Source organism: Atta cephalotes (assembly GCF_000143395.1).
Source record: "Atta cephalotes unplaced genomic scaffold scaffold00047, whole genome shotgun sequence".
In the NCBI taxonomy this organism is placed as follows: domain Eukaryota; kingdom Metazoa; phylum Arthropoda; class Insecta; order Hymenoptera; family Formicidae; genus Atta; species Atta cephalotes.
Genome location: NW_012130111.1, coordinates 1,206,594 through 1,220,543, shown reverse-complemented (window position 1 = coordinate 1,220,543; position 13,950 = coordinate 1,206,594). Strand labels below are relative to the sequence as shown.

General features: G+C 28.4%; 1 protein-coding gene across 1 annotated transcript in view; it reads right to left on the bottom strand.

Moving 5' to 3' along the window:
* Positions 1-7,866: 7,866 nt before the first annotated feature.
* LOC105622603 (protein glass-like) overlaps positions 7,867-13,950 on the bottom strand; it is a 9,414-nt gene continuing 3,330 nt past the window's right edge. Inside the window, exons 3-6 of the mRNA XM_012204020.1 lie at positions 13,254-13,544; positions 12,158-12,517; positions 10,222-10,389; positions 7,867-8,032 (exon numbers count right to left, since the gene is read on the bottom strand). Of these exons, the coding sequence (XP_012059410.1) occupies positions 7,867-8,032; positions 10,222-10,389; positions 12,158-12,517; positions 13,254-13,544 (985 nt within the window). The remainder of the gene's footprint in view (positions 8,033-10,221; positions 10,390-12,157; positions 12,518-13,253; positions 13,545-13,950) is intronic.

The following is a 13,950-nucleotide window of genomic DNA, read 5'->3' as shown; positions in this document are numbered from 1 at the left end:
GGGCAAATATTTTAAAATATGTAATTTTATCTAAAAAACATTCCAAATAAAAGTTATACGATATAGAGAGGGATATCATGATTATATGTCTTCCTCTATACTATATTCTCTATACTAACTTCTATTTAAAATGTTTTTTGATAAAACTACAACTATTTTCGAAATATTTATCTGGATAAGATTGAAATGAATTATCACACACACATACACATACATACACGCATTTAAATATTTTGTTGGAAAAAATCTTGTAGTTTTTAAAAATCCATTTCAGAAAAAAAAATAGCTTTTCAAACTAGTGTTTGAATTTTGTCTTCATGATATTTTGTTTCTAAATTATATAAAATTGAAAATAAATATTTTTTTAATTTTTTAAATCTTATTATTTTTTGAAGTACTGTATCTGGATGAAATATCGTCGAACAAAATTAAATAAATAAGTTTTAAAATGAACATTCTAAGCTTTAAAATGCTTTTTGAAAAAACCTGGTACGATACTTTTTCGTAAATATTAAATGTTTATGTTATATAAAATTTTACAGTGTAAAAACTTTCTAAAATGATTTGTATAAAGTTTTTAAAAAATTTTGAAAAAATGTATACAAATTTATATTACAATAAACATCTTTTTTTGTCTTTTTTCTGTAAACTTTTTAATTTGGAAATTAAAAACATTTTAGAAAAAGGAAGCAATTTTACGCAATAAAATGTTATAGAATAAAAAATTTCATATCTTTATGAAAAATTATTATACCAATTTTTTTTTTTTCGAAAATTATGCTAAAGTTTAAGATCTCTTCTTTAAAATGCTCAAATTTTGTCTGATGATGTTTTATCTAGATATAACACCAAAAAATGATGCGGGCTTCGCCATTTTTATGGGTATTGCATCACTTTTACTCTTTGTATCTCTATGACGTGATCTGGCTATATCGATTTCCGCTTATTATTTCGAGAAAGGGAACCAAAAAAGAAGAAAACGAAAAAGGAACAAAAATAGAGATAAAATTCAAACATTGCTTTAGAAAGCTCTATTTTCTTTCTTTAAAATGCATTTTTAAAAACTTCTCTATGATTTTTTTTAACAATATTTAAGTTTTTATAAAAAATGAAAAAATTGCAAATGTTCTCGAATTAATAAACGTTAGTGTGTATATGCGTACGTGCGTGTATGCGTGCCGTGCGTGTATGCGTGCGTGAGTCGTGCGTGTGCGCTTACGAATTAAATATAAGTGTATATTTATATTTAATTTGAATTATTACTTCAATCAACTATAATAATAGATATAATTTAAAAAGGAAATAAAAAGGAATAAAAGAGAGATTAGTGCAAAAAGAGCGTGTGATTAAAATGAACAAATTAAAAAATCTAACTCATAAATTTGAAAGTTCTGATATATAAATGATAATCTTTATGATCATAATTCTAAAGGTAGGATTCCATAGTCCATGACTCGGCATGGTTCCTGCTCCATCTTGGCTCGCCGTACGTTCGTCACAGGATTAGTTCCGAAATTGATATAAAAAAAAGACTAAAATTATGGTCCCACGGCAATTTCATGGCGCACCGAGCTAGCTCGCCATATAATGAGCTATGGCTCAGCGAGTCTCTACCGTAGGAACAGGGTGGCTCATTAGGGGTGCTTTCCAACAAGAGACACACATGATACGATGTGATGCATCATTACATCCTTGTTCGCCAATGTTAAACAAGAATGAGATGACCACTGGGTTTACTGAGTCGCTTGTTGAAAGGCACCCTATTGTTCGCCATGGCTCGCGGCTCGTGACTTGTGGTACTCGTCCTTGGTTCACCATATCGGTAAGTTAACGTAAATCAAAGGGTTTGCCATGGCTCTTCTAAATCATAATAATCAACTACTGCGGGTCGCTACATCACCAAATTTCTTTATGCTTGCATATAAATATAAGAGCCTGTTTATTATTGCTAGTTGAGATATTTATTATGATTTTTTATCATTCAAGTCATAGTATAGAGTAGGATGATGAAAAAATTGTCGAGTTTTTATAATTAACGAAAAAATTTATGTGAAATGATTTTTTGCAAATGCACATTGACTACGTTTAGCAAAATTTGTTTTGTTACGGTTGAAAGTTTCTTTTGCGCTAATTGAATTATTACTCTTAGATCTTCTATAGTTCTGTATCGGCGAAGAAAACTTTCAATATTTGCAAAATAAGCATTCTGCTGAACGTGATCATTGGCGAATCTAATAGCGCAAGATGCTTTGTCAGCGTGTCTGTTCACAAAGACTTCTTTGGCTCGCCCTTAATTTTCAAAAACGATGTGTCATAAGCCGTGAGCGATAACAAATCATCCTGGTCCTACGGCACGTAGGGATTTTCTAAGCCATGGCGAGTCATTGCAAGCCATGCTGAGCCACGGGCTGTGGGACCCTATTTTAAGAATTATTAATAATTACTAATAATCATAACAATTTATAATTGAGTTATATAGGAAATTAAAAGATTTAGTGCGAATGTTAAGCAAATTAAGCAGTTCTTCCTCTTTGTAACATTGAAAGAAAGGAATTTATTCACCAATGTTGTAACAAAAACAAAGTATTGTACACGATACATTCATGTCTATTTGTAGACTTGATTATAGATGGTATATGTTAATTAATTTCATGAAAATATAGTACTTTCTTCCAATTTTTACTTCTAGGTATTAATGAGCAGTTCTCTTATTTCTATAATTAAAATCGGGTTTACGAAGAAACGTCGATTATATTAATTTCTTGAAATCGATTCTTTTAATGTTTGTGTTATCCTTGATTGTAAATCGCGATGCGTATTATAATAATATTCCTACTTTTATGTTTATTTTGAATAATTGTATCATATTGAATATTTTTCATTTCAATATATTTGCTTAATGAATAAAAGAAGTAAAGAAAAAAAAAGAATTTTTTACATTTTGATTATTTACCCTAATTTTGATATTAAAAAACATATTTGCGAAACATTTTTGATTTTCTTATAGAGTCATACATTAATTTGTCACACTGTATTTGGGTCTGCATTTATCGTTTGGGTCCGCATTTTCCCATTTCTGTTTTCAAAAAGTAATTATAACAATGAATAATTTTCTATGTAATATTAAATTATTTAATATTTTTAAGAAACGAACTTTTTAGTACAGATTGTAATTTTTTGAATCAAATTGCATTGAAACAGAAAAATATAGTTGTTTTATAAGATACATTTTAAAACGTGAAATCGCGAAAATGCATGAATACAGGAAGTGATCAAGGCATTACAACAATTCCTGTATTTGCGATAATAATAAGATAATAGTACATTAAGAAATGTATAGAAATTTATAGAAAAGGGAAACATTCGAGGCACTTGTTATTAAGCGGAAATGGGGCAAAAATTATAAAAGAATCATAAGAAAAATTTATATATGTTGTATTAATATTTATATTCGAGATAAATTCATAATAATGATACTGTTTTATTTTAAAAGACTGAGAAAAATGAATGAAAAGTCGTTTCTAGTAAATTTTACATTTTTTTCCGGTTTATTTAAACAATTGTTGATTAATGCCTGGATCTCTTAGAACAATGTAATGTTTTTATCGCAAGCGAAAATATTATGTTATAGTTAATTACCGATAATTGGCACGATTTTCTAATAATAGAAGATTTTTTCGAAACAAGTAATTTGTTTCCTGAACAAGTATGTAAGAATAACTGTCTTTTTTTTTAAATATGTGAGCTTGATTTGAAGCGTGATTGATAAGAAGTTGCGATATAAGTAAGAAAATGGAGAGAAAGAAAATGCTGAGGAGAGGGTGAGAAAGAAAGAGAGAAAGAGAGAGCATACGAAAATGAATTTTATTAATTAATAATTATAACACGATTGTGTATGAAGTAAAGCAATTGCGATATGTTATAAACACTTTAATATAATAGAGATGACACATTATTAAGAAAAGAAATGAGAATACCAATTTTCTCAAAAGATTCTGAAAATTATAATATGATAATAATAATTGAATATACAAAAATGGAGACAATCTATTTTACAAAGATATATGTTTCTATTCGGTTTTTCATTTTAATAATTTTTTAGTTCTATAACATTAATTTTATCCTAAGGTCACTATTATTGTAAATTTAAATTGCAATATTAAATCATTAATTCGTTAATTAATGAAGAATTTAAAAAAAGGGTTACTGAAGCATTGGGATTAAAAAATTGTCTTAATATATTATAAAATTTATAAGGAATATTACAGGCGATTTTTGTTTTCAATTTTCAGCGGCTGATATGTCAGGATAAAAGAGATAATCTTCGTTATTTAACCCATTAACGGCCCATTTTTTATGAAGATTATAATAAAAATGTTTTTTGATTAATATAATCATAGTAAAAAAGAAATGCAAATGTAAATTAAAAGAAATTTTGTTTCAAATAACGTACGTCATTTCAATTTAAATAACTTCTAAATAATTTTAATATTTATATTTGAAATATTAAAATATAAAAATGTATAAGTTATATATATATATATATATAAATTTTATTTAATTATTTGTTTATATATATATATATATATATATATAAAATAATTAAATTAAAATTTAAATTAATATTACATGATTATTAATTATTCAATGAATTTAATATTAATCTTTGAAATAAAAAAACTTTGATTTAATTAAGATTTTTGATATTTATATATAATTAATGTATCATAAATTGTTCTAGTTTAGAGAGAGAATGTAAAAAATTAAAAATTCTTTGTATCAGTCTCTAACAATTTTTTCTATTGAAATTTCTTTTATTAATTTATTATAATTTATTTAAAAAATTATATTCTTTATAATGTATCATGGCCTTTATTGGGTTAAAAGTACTCCGAATAAGAAGAAAGAAAAGACTAGACTGAGTTTGGTTATCGTGGAAGCCTCCAGGATGCAACGTGTACACTTCCGCGATCAAGCCTTTCTCCGAGCGAGAAAAACGCGAAAAAAATCATTCCAATTTCGACTTTAGATAAAAATCTAATGTAGTCTCGGAGATATACATACATATATATGCATTATGTACATATATATTTGTGTGTTGCGTGTGTGTATGCATGTATATGTGTGTGTGTGTGTGTGTCGTGTGTGTGTGTGTGTGTGTGTGTGTGTGTGCCGTGTGCGCATGTATGTGTGCGTACACACACGCGCGCGCGCGCACGCACACGCGCGCACACACACACACACACACACACACACACACACATATACGCACGTACGCACTCACACACACGACATAGAAATCCGAAAGAGAGGGAAATAACACGAGATGACATAGAAACAGAGGAGAATGAGAGAGAAAAAACAAGAGAAAAAAAAGAAGAAACAAAGCATCACACAAATACACTTTCATACATATACATATATAGAGCGTGAGAGATCATGCACTCATTTTTTAATAGAATACGTTACATACATAAACACAAGAAGTACATAAGATACGTCTACTGCACGACAAGATAGTCTTGAATTAAAAAGCTTGTTGCTTAGATGAAGGAAAAGAGAAATGTGCAGAACTAACTCGTCTTGATGCAGTCGTATCTACATAATGTAGAGAAACATTATACATATTTTTTTGCAAGAATATTACTTTTAAATATATATATGTGTGTGTGTGTGTGTGTTTGTGGGTGTGAGTGTGTGCGCGTGCGTGCCTGTGTGCGCGCGCGTGTATGTATGTGTATGCGTATGCGTGCGTGCGTGTGATCGTGTGTGTGTGTGTATGTGTGTGTGTATGTGTGTGTGTGTGTGTGTGGAGTGTGTGTACATGTGCGTGCGTGTGTGCGTGTGCGTGTGTGTATGTGTGCGTGCGTGTCTGTGTATATATGAGCGAGCGAGTGAGAAAGAGAGAAAGAAAGAATGAAGAACAAAAAAGCGAGAAAATAGAACTATTCTAATTGAGAAGAAGAAACTACGGAGAGACATGTTTTCATTTATACATATATAATTTTAATTGCGAAAAGATAATTTTGAATTGACACGCAAAAAGGATTATTCGAATATTTCTTTCCTTAAAAAAAAGAAAAGCGAAGAAGAAATCCTTGATATTATGAGACTACTAATAAGCGAGCGAACGAAAGAAATAATAAGATAGATTGCTTTTAATTGATAATAATTTTTTTAATTAATGAGTTTTTCTTATGCGAATATATGTATAGGTAGAAGATTATTCTGTAATATTCGTTTTTTTTTTCATTTTATTTCATTTTATTTTTCTTTTCTCGACGAGAGAAAATTGACAGCACCAAAATTACGCATTTTCATTCATTCATTACGATTATAAACAACTAAAGAGTGAAATATAAACAAAAGAGAAGCGAATTACAACAAAAAATAAGAAGAGTCATTCAATACACTCGATGACGATAGAATAATTAATTGAGAAGATGATGTCGAGATAAACGAGCAACATTATTATTATAATTAATAATAATTATAATAAATACAATATTTGTACAATAATGTTAACGCAGTTTTGCTTTGCGGTATGTTATATTAGATATGTCGCACATTCGAATTTCTTTATTTGTCCCAATTTGTATTCCCAACCTGATTGATATACGTACAAAACACAATATATAAAAGCACATTCAAATTTGTGATCAGAAGCGATTCTTTACTAATCATAAAAGAATATTACTGCTTGATTTGTGAGCTTGTTTGATGTTTCCATCAACTCGTATTTTGTAAAATTTATTATATTTATGACGCAACTGAAAAATAATCTTTATAAAAAGAAGAAAAAATTTATAACAGAGATGTGCCCTTTTTAAATATTTTTTATACAAGATGCGTTTTAAAGCTAAAGGCCGAACGATCATTAGAAAAAATCAGTTGAATAGAAATATTTTATTAATCGTAAGTTTTTTACGTAGTCATGATTTTTTTTCTAAACACTATTTGTGCTTTTCTATGTTTTTGCTTCGAGAAATTTGTTGTGAACTTCAGCCAATTCAGCCAATTCAATTATTTTTAACTTGCATTAGACTAAATTAAATCTTTTATTTCATTTATATATTTTTATTTATTAACATTAAGTCAGATATATTAATAGTTATGAAACTTAATTACTTTTTTCTGTATTATGTTATGCAATTTATAATATTTTACATATTTTAGACCGATTAGCCCTTACTTTTAAATCACACCTCGTAATGGATATAAAAGAAATAATAAAACTAAATAAAATTCCAAAATATATGCTGTAGGTAAAACATATCTTTGTTACAAATTGACAATATTAAAAATAGTAAATATATCATCAATGCATGATATTATTTAATATTTGACTTTTATACTTTTGTATAGTTATCCATTAGAGAATTTTATTGAGTATCGTTACTTAATGTTTTGAAGGTAATATAATTTTCTATGATTACAAAAACATATCCTTTCTCTTGGCATAATTTTGTAGTATAATTTGAATTATATTTTTGCTACAATTTAATTACAAAATAATTATAAAATTTTACATTGATTTCTGTTATAATAGGAATATATAATTTACTGTTTGTGAGATTACAAATTTTTTTCTATCATAGAGATTCTCTCTATCATGTGCAAGAAAATTACTCATATTTATTCGCAACAATTTTTTTATTTAGATTGTTTTTTAAATATGTTAAATTAATAAATTAAACCGATATCGACTAAATAATATATATTGGAGGTTGCTTTTGCGTTTTACTTTTCCGGCGAGTTTGTTCCTAATCGAATCACAGGTATTCGACAGCATCTGGACAATGAATGTGCAGCACTACTGTCGTCAATTATCGTCATCGCAGATTGTACTGGTGCAGAAGAATTGTGTCACGTCAGGGAACCGCCATGGACTCTCATGTGCCTATTGAGATTACCACTTTGACTGAATCTAAGCAGACACAGTTTACACTGATATGGTTTCTCACCGGAGTGTATGCGCAGGTGCTTGGTAAGTGTCGAGCTGTCGGAGAATGCTTTCTTGCAGAATCGACACCTAGAAGAATATCGAAATAAAAATTAATTCTAAATAAATTTAAGGGAGTTCTAAAGTGAAAATTAAGTTTCGACGAGATCATCTATTTTATCGATTGAATGCGATTTACATATATGATATTTACGAAACCTCATTATTACATATTATTACATATTACATCGATTATCGCATGTAAATACGCGTATATTTCTCAAATATACTTTTTGTATCGATTTAGGTATCTAAATCTAATTCTAAAAACTTATCATTATTTTTTCATATAATATACTCTGAAATTTCAAACTTTGTAAATTTGCAAAGTTTTTACATGAAGCAAATGTTTACGATTTGACAGCTTTAGATGTCATATATTGATAACTATAATAGTATCTTTTATAAGTACTTTATATTTCAAAATTATTTGTCAACATATGAACTGCATTTCAGCAAAATAAAGTGCTCAGTAAACAATCAGTAATTATTTCTTTTGATTGAAATATATCTCTGATAACTCTTATATCATTTGTAAATATGTATATTAAGAATTAATCTGGAGAATCTCTGTAGCTGTAGATGAGCACGTTTTAATATTGATCCCATAATTTTAGGTAGATAATTTTAGGTAGATTTTTGAGAGAAAAGAACTGTAATTAATTAATTATTTTACAAAATAATTTTCGAGATCCTGTGTGTATACATATAGAGGAGAAAGTGGTGTGATATGGTGTGGTGTGGCATGGCGTGGCACAGTGTGGTGTGTGTATATTATGGCTCCCTATTTACATTTTATACAATAATTTGATTAATAATCAGTTGTTTGAAACTTAATTATTATATTTGTCAAAAATGTTGTTAAATTGATTTTACACTAGTTACAAAATATTTATTATTTAGAATTTAGAAATGCTATTTAACTTTGCATAACTCAAAATGTTATACGGTCAAATAAAATATTATATTATAAGTAACAAACAACATTCAAATAAGCATATTTATGAAATAAGATACATGAATATTTTTGTTTAAAATGATCTTTCAGAGTATTTTTCCTATTAACAATCATTGTTCATGCACGTAATCCAGCGGATGGTACACTGCCGTTTTGTTCATATAGAGCAGAGAGCTATAAAATTTTTGTATTAAAAAAATATCTACGTCAGGGAGGCAACTCTATGAGTTGAAAAATAAGTAAAGTTTTAATTTTTTTTCGATTTTAATATGAAGTCCACTGCACTATCTCTCAATTTTGCATTTACTTTAATCCTATAAAAGGATTTTGATTTTGTTGAGTCAATTCGGAGATTTTTTTATAAAACTCTATCGATAATTTGATCATTCCAGCATCCCTTTAGGGGGGGGGGGGGTCATTGATTTATATAAAAAATAATCATGGACATGATTTCCCATTAATGAATTAAATTAAATTTTCATAGATTTTTTTAATGATTTGTGAAATTATGCAAGATGGTGACTAACAGTTAGGATAATATAATTATTAATTATTACGTAAGGTTAAATGTAAATTGCTTTATTAATAAAAAAGTTCATCATGTTTAAATTCATTTTGTTCCCCAAACATACTACTAATAATAAAAAATAGTCTATAGATCAATTCTTCAAGCTTGAATAATAAAAAATGCAATATACTATTTATTTTTGTTTTTTAATCATTAATAATTCATCTAATTGTTTAAATGAGATATTTCAAATGCAGAAAAATAAAACATAGGTACATATTAAAAGAAAGGAAAATCCTTTGAGCTGATTTTTGTGGAAAATACGCTTTAAAAATCAATATTGATAGTGTAATGTAAGGAAATGTTTAACCATCGGCATCGACGGTTAAATATTTCTTAAAGAATTCCTGTTGTTTGATCGAGCTAAAATTTAACAGGAATTATTTTTTTGTGGATTCGAATCATTCTGTGAAGTACCGCGCGTTAAGAATTAATAAAAAATTTGTCTTCAAAAGTAAATATGAGGGACCCTAATAATTGTAATATATATAATTGGCATTACACAGAATACACATACAAACAATTATTGATTAATTGCATTATTAATTTAACTGAAGTTTTTGCCATTTGTCAATTAACATTTATAAACAAATAATTTAAGTAAATACTTTTATTCAGATGATATTCAAGGATTTATATCGATTATATATATTTTCTTTTAGTTGACTCTGAAGAAAAAATTCAAATACAAACCTGTAAGGTCGTTCACCCGAGTGCGTCCTCATATGCGTGGTTACTGAGCTGCTTTGTGAAAATCTCCTATCACATACTGGACATCGAAAAGGTTTTTCGCCAGAATGCGTTCTCGCGTGCGCGGTTAGGTTCGCCGCTTGACTAAATGCCTTCGAGCACGCGTGACACCTTTTTAAAAAACATCAAATATTGTTATTAATTAACAAAATTAATATTACAATATAAATAATAGCAGTTCTTTTCGTATAACTTACAACAAATTAATAAATAGTAAAATCCAGGTCAATACATTAAATGAGTTTAGGTAAATAATATTTATTAATCATAAATTATAATTTTATTACAATTTAAATTAAATTTTTTCATAAAAAATAAAAATAAATAATTAATTTCTTTAAAATCTTAATGCAAATTTTTAACAAAATTTTAACATTAAAATTCAATAGAAAATCTGATTTAAAATTAAAACGGAAAAGAAAGTGAACTTTGCCGTTCATCAAGGTAAGATGTGCACTGATATGGAGATGCATTTCTCGCCCTGAGAAAGAGAAAGAAATGAAGCGAATGACAAGATTCATGAAAAACATTGGCATTAGCAATGGATCAGGATACAGCGATAACCCAACAAATCTTTTAGCAAAGTATTATAAAAATTGTTATCTCATCTGATAGACAAAAGTCTATCAGATGAGATAACAATTTTTATTCTAGTCTTCTAGTATTTATGTTTTTGTATTTATGTTTTTGAAGTTTTATTTTTATTTAAAAAATATTGTCTAAAATGGAGTCGGAATCAGCGATCTTTCTGTAGTATTTAATGTCATTATTCACTTTTGTAATTATTCTTCTTCTGACTCTTTGTTTATTTTAAATAAAGATTATAACTGAAGGATTTGATACTTATTATGTAGATAAGATAGATTAAAAGTTACAGAATTTATTTCGAGAAGTGAAACATTTTAAAGTATTATTTAACAGGTTAATTTATGTGTTATTTTGTTATGTGTTATTTTGTTATTTTTTTAGTTGTTTATTTCAAGATATTTATTAAATTTTTCATTATTTGTATTTTTTTTCATTTTTTTAAAATCATTTTTATTGTATAATATTTTATAATTATAATAATTAGTTTATAGATATTATTAATAGTTTATAGATATTATAGATTTATAAAATAGATAGTTTTTTTAGTATTTTTTTGTTTTAGTATAATTTTTTGTATATTAAGAAAAATACTGAAATTATGAATAATGAATGGTAATAGTAAAAATAATAAAATTTAATAGTAATTGTACAATTACTGTTAAAATATAAATTTTCATTCGATACTTGTATGATCGCAAACGTATTGTATGTTTTGATCCATACAAGAGGATTATAATATTCAATCTCCTTTTTTAGATACATATCCAGAAATTATTTTGTATAAACTGTAAGAAACAAGATATGTTTTTAAATAAAAATAAATTTAATACTTTGATTATTTTCATGTGCATCTTTTTCAGACCTGATTTTATTAGAACCATCTAAACAAATTTTAATTTAATTCATGGGCATTTTAATAAATATTAATTTTTTTTAATTTTAACTATTTTTCCAACATAGACATCATTTTACAATCAGATTTCAGTTGATGTTGATAGAATTAAATAATTTCAATGGATAATATTTTGAAATTTGATGTACATTATAATTCGCAGAGTTTGAAAGGGTTAAACTAGATATGTCAAAATAGAAAGAAAATATATAATATTCTTTAGTACAACTCTATTATTATATTCTCACTAAAATAGTTATTTTAAAAAAGAAAGATAAAATAAAACAGAGCAAGATAAAATGGGATAAAATAAATTTTATCTCTTTGATCTTTCTCTTCTTTCTTTTAAATTTAGTAAATTCTCTGTTTTTCTCATTGATGACGTACGGAGGTACCGACCTGAATGGCTTCTCTCCAGAATGAGTGCGCAGGTGAGTTTTGAGAGTACTAGGTCTGGCATATGATTTGCCGCAAATTCTGCACAGGTTGGGTCTGCCATTATCTTCGAGGGTAATGCCGCCCGCGGCTGGACCTGTGGTATTTACACAAATTGTGTGTTCACTCCCGAGTTGTACTCGGCCACCACTGTGATGTGACTGGGGGTGGGAATGGGGATGACCGATCAGACCGCTATTGGCCGGCGCGCCTTGATTCACCCTCGCCGTCGTTTGCGCTGCCACCTCCACCGGATTGCTGTACTGAGGGGCGGGACTTAGAAGAGGTTCCACGCCCCACGCTGACGAATAACTTTGTTCGTAGCTACAAAACATACATACAGAAATACAGATGCAGATATCATACATACGTATAATTTGTTCACGTATAGATCTTACAACTAGAAATCTACAGATAATGCATGTAATGTCCAACTACAATTAACAATATAGCTACAATCAAATTAGTTTTATATGAATAAGAAAAAAAGGCCGTCAACAGTTAGCATGCTTAGGAGATTACATTAAATCAAATGCTATATTTTTGTTTAACTGTACATAATTCGAAATGTGTACAGCTAAATAAAATGTTAAGTAATGAAGAATACATTCAGTTGGAGCGTATATGTTCGTGTGATAATAGATATGCTCAAATTTAAAAAAGAATGAGGAAGTATAATTAAATGTTAAAATATACTTTGAAAATGTTTCGAAATTCTTAAAAGTAAACATGCGTTAGAATAAATGCCGGTTATTACATATTGGCATATATAGCGCCGTATATAGTGTAACGGTGGCATACTGAATAATTCCATAAATAATTCCATAAATAATTATCTATCTAATAGCGGAGACATTAAGAAAGATATTATATATATCTATAAAAGTCATAATATCATATTTTTCACTAATAATTAGAATAATTAGAATAAAATCAGTGATAATAAATATTAGTAAGTAATTTTCAAGTTGATCTTTTAAAAATATTAATTATATAAAAATGTTGAAAGACATTTTTTTAGAAAAAGGATGAAGAAAAAGGAAAGATGAAGAATTCTTACCCAGAATGCATATTCATGTTCATAGTCATGTTCATTGACACATTGACAGACATGGCGGCGGATGCAGAACCGTAGTGACCTGGACCTGGAACCGACGGGCCTAAATTCTGCACATAGTCTTGCGAGTAATGATGAGCTGCAGCGGAACCGGCGCCAGTAGTATAGTAGCCAGCTGTCGGACTTGCGGGATGTACTACCGCATGCTTCAGGGATAAAAGAACATCGGCAACGCCCTCGCCATTCGCGCCATTGTTCGTCCTTGGCACGCATTCACTACGTGAGCAACCCCAGCTGAAAGAAGTCTTGAATTTTACAGATTCTATCAAATTGTCGAATTTATAAATCAATAAAAACATAATCTAGAATAAACAAAATTAAATTATATGTTAGATGATTGTGTTCGGCATAGTTTAAAATACTGGAAAATGTATTGAAAAATTCATAGAATATTATTGGGCACTAATTGTAAGCTCTAGTCTAAACCACATATTTGGTGCTTCTTTATTTAATTGATTTAAATTGTGCATGCGCGCGTGTGTGTGTGTGTGTGTGTGTGTGTGTGTGTGTGTGTGTGTGTGTGTGTGTGTGTGTGTGTGTGTCGTTACTTAACTTTACGTACTACCGTACCGTTACGTTACGAGTAGGTACGACGTAACGTAACGTACGGTAACGTAGGTAAACTAACGTAAAACTTCTT